Genomic DNA, 13,408 nt, shown 5'->3' on the forward strand with positions numbered 1-13,408 from the left:
AAAGTTGCAGCCTGATTAAACCATATCCAAAGCAGGGCCGCCCAGAGGATTCCAGGGGCCTGGGGTCTTCGGCGGTGGGGGGCCCCCACCACCGAAGACCTGGCACTTTGGTGGCCGGTCCCGGGGCGGAGGGATCCCCCGCTGCCGAATTGCCACCAAAGACCTGGAGCGGAAGAAGCTCCAGGGGCCCGGGCCCCGCAAGAGTTTTCCAGGGCCCCCGGAGCAAGTGAAGGACCCCGCTTCAGGGGCCCCAAAAAACTCTTGTGGGGGCCCCTGTGGGGCCCGGGGCCTGGGGCAAATTGCCCCAGTTGTTCCCTTCCCCTCCCCCCCCCCGGGGCAGCCCTGATCCAAAGTCTCCAGTCCTTCTTCTGGGGCATTGATTGTGTGAATATCAACCATCATGATTTCAGACAAACATTAAGCCTCCTAATCCTGTTGATGGTTATATTGGTTGTTCCTTTCAGTGATCTGTCATAGAGAGGAATGCTCAGTGATTAAAGGAGAAATGCATGCTGGTGACCAACAGATTATGAAAGAATGCAAAAATGGGTTATGTCCTGAAATAACTTTTAAACTGTTAAAACACCTTTTTGATCTGAGCACTTAGCCAGTTTTCAGGGGGTTGTGAATTGTTTCTGTTAGGAACAGAAATTGATGATGGAGTCAAGTATTTCTTTGGTGTGATCCTGTTTATTTACAAAAAATGTACACCAAGTCCTGTTTCCCTGAATACCATAGGAATCCAACAACAGGAGAAAGCTATTTGCTCAGAGTTCCAAGCCTTTTTCCAGCCAGCACTTTACCCAGAATGTTCTCTTAGGTCATGTCTACACTACCTCTTAAGTTGGCAAAACTTTTGTCGCTCAGAGGTGTGAAAAAACACCCCAGTGAGTCTCATACGTTTTGCCGGCATAAGCCCTCGTGTGCACAGTGCTATGTCAGTGGGAGATGCTCTCCCGCCAACATAGCTACCTCCACTGGTTGCGCTGGTTTTGTTATGTCGACAGGAGAGCTCTCTTACATCAGCATAACATGGCTACACAAGTGATCTTACAGCAACGCAGTTATATGGGTACAGCTGTGCTGCTGAAAGCTTGTAAGTGTAGACATGGCCTTAGCTTTTCTTGGGTGACACTGGTGTTTCTCCAGCCATCGTGGCTTCTTTGCTTCTCTGATATTTCTGCTGTTTCTTTGCCACCCACACAAATACACAGCTGCAACCATATCAGTCCCATTCTTGTGTTTATCGGACCCTTGAGAAACCGCCTGGCCCAGCCACTGCCCAGACTTACATGCAGTGAAGTCATTGGGCAGTAGTTTTCCATTGTTTCAGCTATTATTAAACAAAGGAGCATTTAATTTTTCCCTCTTGTAGCTTGAATGGAAAGTGGCTTTCCCACCTGGCAGTTTCAATGGAATGGTGTAATTGCCCAGCCCCCAACATAATATAAAGTGTTTGCATAGTATTTGCAGGAGGGAGGGGAAGCTTGTATTTGAGCTGTTTGATCTGAGCACAGAGGACTAAATTTTGATTTTACTTGCACTGATTAGCATAACTCCCCTTAAATCAAATTATTTCAGATTTACACCAATGTTACTGAGATCCAGATCCACAGTCTGACCCAGAATCTTTAGTAAAACATAAACAACACAAACTACTCTAGCTTCTGAGACCTGCCTATTATTGCATTAGTGCTGCTTTTAGTGCTAATGGTCTTGTTCTCATTGAGAGTTGCCATGACCATATGTCCTGTGATCAAAGAAATTATAATATGGATTACCTACCTGGACTTGTCTTTATTATAAAAACTATTTCTGTTGGGACTCTTTGATCCTATGCCTAGGCTAAATTATTATAAAGATTTGTGCAATATTGTCATACTAGCTACAAATATGTTACTCTCAGAAAAGAGCTACCTCCAACCCCAATTACATTTGAAAGGATTTAAAGACACTGGTTCATTCTATCTATGGATAAATGTCCCTTGCCCCTAAATGATAAGTATCAGGAGCTTGATTCTCCTCTTGCTTACATAGGTTTTATATCAGTATAACTTAGACAGGTGTAAAATTGAAGTGCAGGATCAGTAATCAGGACTTTATTGTCTGGTAGGTTTTGATAACTGTTTTGGACAAGACTGGAGAGTATGCTCCCCAAAACAACAAAGAGGAGGAAAAGAGATGTTTCATTCCTGTTTGAAAGATGGTTTTAACGCTGCTGTCATTTTTGTTATCTTATTAGTTATATTTTAGGCATCTACTGCCTTATGCGGGCATTATTTTAATCTAAATAAATAAAAATATATAAAATATTATTGGATGCTTACCATTTTATAATTGCTGATATAAACTGTGTGAATTCAGTGTACCATAAAGAATATGTATTGGTTAATTTTGAGTGAGAACTACTCAACTCAGTCAGTTTGTCCACTTAATTTCATTTTCTATTAGGTATTCTTATTATTTCCTGGGACATTTCAATGCCAGAGTCGGATGGGACTCCCAACTGTGGAGCAGCACAATAGGCAAAGAAGGGATGGTAAACCCCAATGGTATTCTCTTCAACAAACGTGTGGAGCATGACCTGCTCATCACAAATACCATCTCTAGGCACAGTAACAAATTTAAGACCACCTGGAAATATCCTGGGTCCAAATACTGGCACCTCCTTCACTATGTTATAGTCAGAGCTCAGGATCACGCTGATGTCTGAATAACACAAGCCATGAGAGGTACAGATCACTGTTGGACAGACCATCTATTAGTAAGATCAATCATGTACCTGCAGCTCACTCCACCACACCGCAAACACCCAAAGACTAAGTGAAAGTGGTACAACATCAAAGCACTTCAGGACCAAGCCAGCTGCAAGATGCTCCAGCAACAGCTTCTGAGAAACTCTCTAACTTGCCTGATAACATTATTGACATTCAAGAGCACTGGGATCAACTTAAAAATACCATTCACAGTGCATGTGCTGAAACTATAGGCTATTACACTCATTGGCACCAAGATTGGTTTGATTAAAACAACGAGAAAATCCTAGCATTAATTCAACAGAAAAGAAGTGCATTCTGTAACTGGCAAAATGATTCCTCTAACCAATGAAAACATGAGGCTTATCACCTGCTGAAAGCCAAAGTCCAAAAGAAGCTACATGACATTAAAAACAAGTGGTGGCAAGAGAAGGCTTCTGACATCCTGGGTTTCATATACCAGGATAACATGAGAAGCTTCTTTCAAGCTACAAAAACTATATATGGGCCAAGCTCCAAAGGCCCAACCCCTTTACATTCCCAGGATGGTCCCACTCTCCTTAAGGACAATGCAGCCATTAAACAATGCTGGAAGGAACACTTTGAGAGCCTACTAAACCACAAATTCATGGTCTCTGAAGACACCATCGAGTCTATTCCACAACGCTCAGCAATGGAACACCTTGCTGATCCCCCATCTTCTGAGGAAGTCTGACATGCCATCATCCAGACAAAAAATCACAATGCACCAGGCCCAGATAGCATCCCAGCTGAGATTTTTTAAACATGGTGAAACAATGCTCCAACACAAACTTTGCCAACTCTGGACCTCTGAAGAAATTCCACCTGACTTTAAGAATGTCAACATTGTTACAATATTCAAGAAAGGGGACAAATCTTTGTGCGAGAACTATAGAGGTATTGCCCTCCTTTCCATCGCAGGGAAGATCCTTGCCCAGATCCTACTAAACCACCTTCTACCCCTTGCAGAGGAACTCCTCCCCAAATAACAGTGTGGCTTCAGACCATCCCAAGGCACAACTGACATGATCTTCATGGCGTGACAGATTCAAGAGAAGTGCAGAGAGCAACACCATGAACTGTTTATGGCATTCATCGACCTAACCAAGGCCTTCAACTCTATCAGTCGCGATGCCTTATGGAAGATACTGTGTAGGTTTGGCTCTTCACAGAAATTCATTTCCATCATCAGACTACTCCATAATGGGATGAATGCCACCTTTCTGTGCAACAGCTCAGAGACTGAACCATTCATCATTCACACTAGTGTCAAGCAGGGCTGGGTCATTGGTCCAACACTCTTCTCCATTTACCTTGTCGTGATCAGATTCTCATCCTTGACCACCTTCCTGATGGAATCGGGATTGAGTATCGTATGGATGGCGAACTCCTCAATCTCTGACGTCTCCAAACAAAATCTAAGATCACGAGATTTGGCATCACTGACCTTCAGTATGCAGATGAATGCGTCATTCTCGCACACACAGAGGCCGACCTACAAAGCACCCTAAATCTTTTTGCAAATGCCTATCAAAGCCTGGGTCTCTCTCTCAACATTGGGAAAACCAAGGTACTCTATTAGCTTTCACCTGCACAAACTACTCTTCATACTCCACAAGTCACCATCGGTGGAGAACCCCTGGAAAATTTTCCATACATTGACAGCCACCTCTCCCAAAGAGCGAGCATTGACATGGAAATTTAATATAGGATCCGCTGTGCCTGTACATCCTTTGGAAGACTACTCAAATGAGTCTTCAATGATAGGGATCTGCAAACAGGCACCAAGAACTTGGTTTACAAGGCAGTTGTCATCCCCACCCTTCTATATGGATGTCAGACCTGGGTAACCTACAGATGACATCTCAAGTGGCTGGAGTGGTTCCAGCAGCACTGCCTCAGGAGGAGTCTCAGGATCAGCTGGGAAGACTGACGTATTAACATCAGCGTTCTCTCTGCAGTGAACATCACAATACAGAGGCGCAGGTCATGAAACACCAACTCCACTGGGCTGGCTACTGTGTACGTATGCCTGACACTCGCCTCCCGAAGCAAGTACTCTTCTCTCAGGTTAGTCAGGGAAGAAGGGCTCACGGAGGGCAGCGGAAGCCCTTCAAAGACATATTGAAAGTACACCCTAAAAAGGAAGGCATCAACCCAACAAACTGGGAGGACTTGGCGCGGTACAGGACATAGTGTGCGCCACACCATACACCAAGCCACAGCCCACTTTGAGGAGAACAGATGTGCTCATGAGACAGAGAAGTGACAAAGGAGGAAAGAAAGGGCACAACAGTCCAGCCAACAACTGTGTCTCCTCCAAGATTACACCTGTCACTTCTGTGGGAAAATCTGCAGGTCACGAATTGGGCTCCTCAGCCACTTAAAAACCCACCAATGAACCCTCTTGGCAGACATCATCCTCACATTGAGGGATAGCCGAAGAAGATTCTTATTGTTCTTGTCTCCCATGGAAATGGATAGTATTGTCTCATTATAAAAATATATTCCCACAAACAAAAACTTAGTTAAAGCTTGTTAGGATTGCTTGTGTGCAAAACATGCCCATATAACCTCTTAAAAGCAAGGCTACCTGTAACACTCACACTTCACATTAGTCACTCTCAGAGCCTGACCTTCATCAGAGGTTGGTTGTCTCCAGTGGAGCTGAAAAGTTTTGGTTCTGTTGAGATCCAGATGAGGATTGTCTCTACCCCATCAGGAGCTTGAGACGAGGACCCCATTGTTCAAGGACTATATAAAACCTGCTCCCAAGAGGTTTGGCCAGATTTTTAAAGATATTTAGGCATTGTCTAACTGATTTAAGAGCCTAAATCTCATTTTCAAAATTGATTTAGGCACTTAGGAGCCTAAATCCCACTGACTGTCATTGGTTCCCATTGATTTTCATCTTCCTCCGCAGCTCATGGGTTGCAGTCATGGAGCAGCTGAAGAATCTTTTTGAATCCCCCCACTTACATTAGCTAGACCATCGTCAGAGTTAGTCAATCCATAGCAGACCTCGTTTACACAAGAAGAAAGGGGCACTAATCACCTTTCAGGATTTGGCCCAAACTGACTTTCAGAATTATGGCCAAGATTTTCAAAATTTGATGTCTAAATTGAGGTTCCTAAATCCACATTTAGGCATCCAAACAATTGATAATTAGAGTTAATGGGAGCTGCAGGTGCTCAGCAGTGCTGAAAATCAGGCCAAACTTTAGGCACACAGTTTTGAAAATCTCTGTGTCCTCCAATGTCACTAACTATTAAATGTTTAGTTACACTAAGAGGTATCAGTAATCATCACTGGGTTTCAATGTTTTCAAATATTTCATGTGCATAAAATTTAGTTAAATTATCTTAAATATGTACATTTAACAATGAAACAAAGAGATAGAAGGTGCACAATCTCAGTGACTAAAACCAGTCATTAAAATGTTTATTTAGATAGTATTTGTTTTATTCCTAATTTGTAATTAGTGTTGCACCTTTTCAAACCTGAGCAGCTAGTCAAACTTCAGAGCCCTGTGACGTTCCAATTGAAAGTAGAAATTGATGGAGTCTAGTATTTTCTTTGATGCAATTTTATTATATACAAGGAATATACAAAGTCCTGCTTTTCCAAACACAGAGATGTGTTCCCTTAACTCAGTGGTTCACAATCTTTTTTCATTTGTTGATCCCTAAAAAATTTCAAATGGAAATCTTAGACATAGTCTGTTGGATCCCCAGGGGTCCGGGGACCACAGGTTGAGAACCTTAATTATCTCTTAGCTGTCTTAAATGAAGGATGCATTCATACATCAGTTTGAATGAAGTTTTAACTCAATTAATAACAAGGTTTCATCCAGCTCATAACATTATTTACACAATAATCATTTTGCTGAGTATTTGTAAAGTATTAAATCACGATCGAACCTGGGGCGTCGAGAGCTTAGTGCACGAGTCTCTACTGCATAAGCTAAAAGCTAACTGACTATTAGCTAAGGCTATAGAGCAGACTCAATCTCTTTCTCTCTCTCTACGTGGTCTCTGTGCCCAGGGCCGGCTCTGGCTTTTTGGCTGTCTCAAGCAAAAAAAAATAAAAATAAAAAGCGGGGCGGCCAGAACGGCAAAGCAAAAAAAACAACAACCTGCGCGGCCAGAGCCAGGGTGCAGGGGGACTCCCTGCTCTTCAGATGTGCCCCAGCTAGCGGGGGGAGGGGAAGAGAGTGGGGGGGAGAGAGAGAGAAGGGGGGCGGCCAGGGCTTCAGCGGGGCTCTGTCACGCGGCCCCTCCCGCCACGCCCCCTGCCGCCTGCCGGGAGGGCTCTGCGCCACTCCGGTCGGCTGGGAGGGAAGGACGCGGACTGCCCTGCCGGGCTTGCTGCAGGGCGCTCCCGTCCTCCGTGCCGCCGCCCCCTACAGGGTGGCCGGAGCGGAACAAAAAACAAACAAACAAACAAAAAAGCGGTTGTGCCACCCTAGGATTGGGCGGAATGCCGCCTCATACAATCTGCCGCCCCAAGCACCAGCTTGCTCAGCTGGTGCCTGGAGCCGGCCCTGTCTGTGCCACTAGATGGGACAGAACACCACACCCAGGAGATGTGTGGGTTACATACAGATGCAAAAAAGAACAAACATCAGACAGCTTTTTATGTTTTGCTTTTTCTTAGAGAGAGTTAGCCTTATTTCTTTGGCAGTTTAATTAGTCAATATCCTGCTTAATCAAGAATCAATTAATGGTTTTATTAACAGCTAGAATCTGTTTTGACACTGATAAATAAAACATAGCACAATCTGTAAAATGCAAAAGTATTTTTTCTGCATTTTACAGTTTTTGTAATTTGTTTTGCCTTTGTATGTGGTGGTAATCAATAGAACGTATATTTTATTTATTGGCATTTCTATAGACCTCATCACAGCAGTATTTCAGCATCTTATAAATAATGAATGAAACATCACAACTCCTTATGATGAAATATATTATTATATAGGTGGGGAAAAGGAGGCACACAGCGATTAAGTGGTTTACCAAGGTTACATAGAGTCTGTGGTAATACTGGGAATATTATCTAGCTCTCCTGAGTCTCTATCATGTACCTTAGCCACAAGAACATCCTTCCTTCGAGGGTAAGGATAATTTGGCAATGGTTGTCTTTTTTATACAGAATTCTGAAAGGTATATGTTAAACTTGGGTTTTATTGGATTACTAATTATGGAAGTCTTTACCACTAATGCTTCAGAAAACACTTTGAAAAACTTTGTTTTGAAACAGTTATTCATATGTGTATTGTTTACCCATTTTTACTAATGACTTTGCATGATATCAGGATCTTTGCTTAGAGGGTCATCTACTCCTGCTGTCCATAAGATCCTGAGATCTAAGATCTCCTGCACGGTTTCTCTAGATTTTACTATGTTCACTAGACCTTACATTTTTATTTTAAAAATGAAATTTCTAATCCTCTCTGGCAGTAAAGATACATCTTCACAATGCATATCAATGCACTGCTGTCATTTTGTATCAGTCTGCCCTCAGATATGCACGTGCAACTCTCATTGAAGTCAATGGGACTTTCAGATAAATATTGTATCTTTTTACAGAGGACAGAGTGGACTAGCGTAGACAGTATTTATTAGCAGTCAGGAAATCTGAGTTCTCTTCCGAGTACAGACATTGATTCTCTGTGTGACCTTCAGCACTGAAATTCTCTATACCTCAGTTTTCCCATGTGTAAAAAGTGGTGATAATGTTATTTACCCACCTTTGTCAAGTGTTTTGAGATTACATTATAGGCTCTTTGGTGCAGGGACTGTCATTACATTGTTTGTTTGTACAGTGCCTAGCACATGATTCATGATTGGGGGCCCCTAGATGCTGTCATAATACAAATAATAAATAATAGTCTGTGGATGAAAAGTGTTGTGTAAGTGCTAAGTCATTATATTACTACAACCAATCAGACAGAAACTGAAAAGGAGAAGTTTGAATTTCCTGTATTCACCTCAGTAGAAATGCTGGGGGGAGAGCATGGAGAGGTCACCATTTTGCTACTGATATCATACCAGAAACATTTAGGAATTGAATCTATCATTACTTATATGGCATTGCAAATGGATGTGGCACTACAGTAAAATAGACTAAATAGAGTCCCTGGTCCAAACAACTTATTCTAAAAGCACAACTGGTTACAACAAAGACAGAGGGCCTTATTCCATTCTTACATACATCAGCGTAAATTGGGAATAACTACCCTCATGTCAGTGTAGTTCAGCATAAAATTGGTGTACATGAAAACAGAATCAGGCCCAGAATGAGATGTAATGCTATAGTGTTAGCGGAACAGGTAGGCCTTCAGAAGATTTTTGGAGGAAGAGGGGTTCCCAGTGCAGTTGAATGCTATAGTCATGACATTTATTGGAAAGGTTTTCAGTAGGTCTGTAGAAACTATTAAATACTCTTGATCTTGATAATGGAGATGTTTGTTGCTGTTCTTAGAAGTGAAAGTAAAATGGTGTTTACATTGTTATCACATTTTAAAAAAACCTGTTTCTGTGGAGTGGTTTGTGGGACTTTAGTAAAACTTTGCCCCATCATCAGCAAATTCAATTCTGCTTAATAAACTAATAAATATGTTTGAATGTCCTTCCTTGTGGTTTACAATAACTGATGTTGAAATATGATTGGTGCTAAATAAAAATAACTATCTGCACAGTCATTCCCTGCAGATGTTCCTAATAATGATATGAAAGGTAATATTATAAAATATGAATAATATTTCTTAAAATAAGCCTATGTATCACTGATAATAAAAACATACATACACAGAGAGTATGTAGTAAAAAGAGATGCATACATGTAATTAAAATATATATTTATTTTCTATCTAGGGTGCTCTGTTGTTCACCAAGGATCCAATCCCAATTCCTTTTGTAGTCAATGGCAGTTTTGCATTAATTTTAATGGGGTAGCTAATGGTAGGTTAGAGTGAGCATCCATATAAGGGAAAGGGAAGATGCTTGTGTCACTTCTAGAGGTGACAGTGTGTGTGACATTTTCAAAAAACTAAGCCATTTTGTAAGGCAGCTCTTTAAATTCATTTGTACCACTTTAACGGTATGATGACCTGCCACACTGTTCATGAATAGGGAATCCTGTGCTATCTGATTTTCACTTTAAAGTAATTAACTCTGGGAAGTATATGCCAACCTCCATCTCAAAAACACATGCTAGCTGCTCCACCTCTCGCTGTCAGTTTTGCACTGCTTCTGGTCAATTTGCTATTAAGGTGTGATACAAAACTGAAAGGGAAAATGCTGGGGCATAGACATAGGAGGAAGCGTGTCAGAGATTTGGCAGTTTAAATGCCAGAAGGCTTGCATAGGGTGTGATTTTTCTGTTCATATGTACTGTGGTTCAGAAATTTCAGTTAACACAATACGTTTGGCAATAAACACATGGTGTCTATGTTGAATTTTTTTATCAGTTTGTTTAATGACTGATTTGAAAAATACAAGGGAACTAACAAAAGTATATTTGCTTTCAGATGGGAGATGAAAGAAGATGGAGCTCTGGAAGAGGAAGAAAAAGCTATGGTGGAACACCTAAAAAAAGTTTATTTCATACAGACCCCTCTTGCCTCAGAAGATAAAGAAGAACTGTCACCTTGAAAAGAGTTTGTGTAGCACTTTCTGCTGAATTAAACATTATTACAATAATTGTTTAGTGATAACTGAAAAAAAATCCCTCTTATGCATACATTAAATGGCTAGAAAGCTAGGGAACTTGTATCTTGATGAGTAGCAGTTAGAAACTAAAGGATGTTGCTCTATTATTGCCTAGTCACCTCCTTAAAACAGCAACTGTTATGTGTGTGGTAGCCAAGAATAACATGAAAATGCTGTGTTACACAGTAGAACATACCTTGGTGCAGTGGAGACAAGAAGCTGAAGGCCAAATGAGAAACTGTTTTTAAAGCATAAACACCACCGCATTATAAATAATACTACTTTGGACATTTTCCAGCCTAAGTTTGCCAGTATATTACAGATGCCGTGTGGGGGTCCAAATGTATCTAACCCTATGTGGGTGTGCCGGACGATAGAGGTCAGAGCTCAGGAAGCCTCTTCCCTAGTTCCATCCAAATGCAGCCTTATGAAGGACTGCTCAGGTTAGTGGTGATAGGCTCCCCAAAGAAGGGGAAGATTCCGAAGGCTATGCCATGGACCTGGGCCTCTCACCTCAGCACCCAACTTTTTGTGTGGAGTGCAGCGGATACATGCTGTCCCTTGTGAGCAACTGTAGCAGAGACTGCTTTAGTGGGTGCTTCCTCAGAGAAATTGTGCCTGCCTCAGGCATACTGCTCCCACTGAGGCGGAGCATCTCCTCATTGACCATGCCATGGGGCTTAGACTTAAAAGCACATTGCTCCCAACATCTTTAAAGTTAAAAATGCTTTAACATGCTTTAAAAAGCTTTAAAATGCATGCTTTTATTGAAAACAAAACAGTTCAAGTGCAGACAATGCTCCAAGAACCATCTTAACAGTGAACTGAGAAATGAAAAAATCTATTTTTCCATCCACTGCTTCTTTCTAAAGTATAATTAAGTCCCATTTTCAATGATAACCCCTGTACAGCTGTGTTATCTGATATTCAGATCTGTCACAGTCAAAATTTGTATTTTCACCTGAAATTCTCCTTCAAGAAAACCAGTTTTTAAAAGCTTTTTAGATGTCCCTGAGGCTGTTGTTTGTTGGCTGCAAGGAAGAGCTCATGAACATTCCTCTATTGTAAAAAAGCCAGACTTGTTTTATATTTACTTTTTTGCATTGGAGTTCTTGTTTCCCTTACTTTGCTGGAGGATATTGACAAGAGCTTAGTAGGGCTGTGACCTGAGCTGTAGCTCTCCCTGCTCCATTTCCTAGGCAGGGGGAGCTAGTTCTTACAATCAGCACACAATGGGTCTGAATTTCCTCTCAGAGGAGTTTATTGGTATAACTCCATTGAGTTGAACAGAATTACTCCTGATTTACAATGATATAAACAAATGGAGAGTTGGACCCAGTGTGACCTCTCTTTTCCAAAGGACCTTGGTAAGATCACTTTAAGACCTAAATAGTGATGCTGCATGAGATGCTAATCTAATCCAATCTCCCCTGACTGGTCATTTTTCTAATGTAGATCAGACATTAGACCATTTCAAATGCATCTCATAGTCTTCCAAAGATCTTGCCTGGGTCTACCAGCAAAGAGAGGGAAATGAGGCACTGATATTTCTAAAGTGTTAAAAATAAAAATGAAAAAGCAGCCTTTTTTAACCTTGAGACCGTCATTATACATCATAAAGAAATGCTGGAGGGTAAAAACAATTTTTCCCTGCTTTGGATTTCACTTTTAAACCACAACTAAGCTTTTAAAGCTTGAAACATGGATAGCGGGATTCCCTAAAATGGTAGATGCAATATGCTGGCAAATGAGGCATACATGCTCCTAGCCATATTAATAATATGTCAAGTGGGTGGAGGTCAATCAGCATACTTGGATTAGTCTGTCCTATTCTGTCAAAATTTATTTTACTGTGTAGAATATCTAATTAATTTGTTATTGTAAATCATACAAAATAAGGGCTTGTCTACACAGGGAAATTGACTGAAATAGCTATTCCACAATAGCTCCCCATGTGATGCTTTTATTCCATAATAAGAGTGCCTTTTTCTGATAAACTTTGGAAGTAGATTAAGGTAAACTGGAAAAAGGCACTCTTATTCCTGAGTAAGAGTATCCACACAGGGAAGTTACACTGGAGTAGGTATAATGCTTTAAATTGACACCCTTCCTTATTCCAAAATAAATGTGTGGGCAAGCCTTAAGAAATATTATTCTCAATACCTCCCTGCAAAAGTTCACTCAATAGCAACCCAGTGGAAAACTCTGGGATAGTTACATCTTCCATAGTAGGTGTATATATATATTTTTAATCTTTACAAAGTAAAGCTAAAGAGACGGAATCAGCAGTCTGAATAAAGTCTGAAAATGTTCATAATATCTTACTCAGATGTTTTTCTTATGAAAATCTACTCTGTCTTCATAAACCTAAGAGTCCAAACTAATTCATATTTGAAGCTGAAGTTTTCCCTAAATCATTAGTGAGGAATGCATAGTCCATATGAAGTGTTTCTTCTCACTGACTCTCAAGATGTAATGGGGGGAAAAGCAACATGGGGAAATATCTTGTCCTGAGCAGGCACTTTTGCAACATTCTGTGTTTGTTGAATGGAATTAAGTCTGAATAAGAGCAATGGAAGTTTATAATGATGATTGCTAAATGGAATACCATTGATTTGTCAGAAAGACTGTTTATTTTATACTAAGTACATTTCTTGAGGGATAGCTCAGTGGTTTGAGCATTGGCCTGCTAAACCTAGGGTTGTGAGCTCAATTCTTGAGAGGGCCACTTAGGGATCTGGGGCAAAATCAGTACTTGGTCCTGCTAGTGAAGGCAGGGGGCTGGACTCAATGACCTTTCAGGGTCTCTTCCAGTTCTATAAGATAGGTATATCTCCATATATTATACTTAAAAGAGGCTGCTTATTTTTACATCTGTTTCACCTCTATCTAAAATTAAGAATATTTGTACAACAGGA

At 41.0% G+C, this 13,408-nt stretch overlaps 1 protein-coding gene across 1 annotated transcript in view; it reads left to right on the top strand.

Moving 5' to 3' along the window:
* KIAA0825 (KIAA0825 ortholog) overlaps positions 1–12,807 on the top strand; it is a 414,416-nt gene extending 401,609 nt beyond the window's left edge. Inside the window, exon 22 of the mRNA XM_054032998.1 lies at positions 10,310–12,807. Coding sequence (XP_053888973.1) covers positions 10,310–10,433 — 124 coding nt within the window. The 3' untranslated portion in view covers positions 10,434–12,807. The remainder of the gene's footprint in view (positions 1–10,309) is intronic.
* Positions 12,808–13,408: the final 601 nt, after the last annotated feature.

This window comes from Malaclemys terrapin, chromosome 6 (genome assembly GCF_027887155.1).
Source record: "Malaclemys terrapin pileata isolate rMalTer1 chromosome 6, rMalTer1.hap1, whole genome shotgun sequence".
Taxonomy (NCBI): domain Eukaryota; kingdom Metazoa; phylum Chordata; order Testudines; family Emydidae; genus Malaclemys; species Malaclemys terrapin.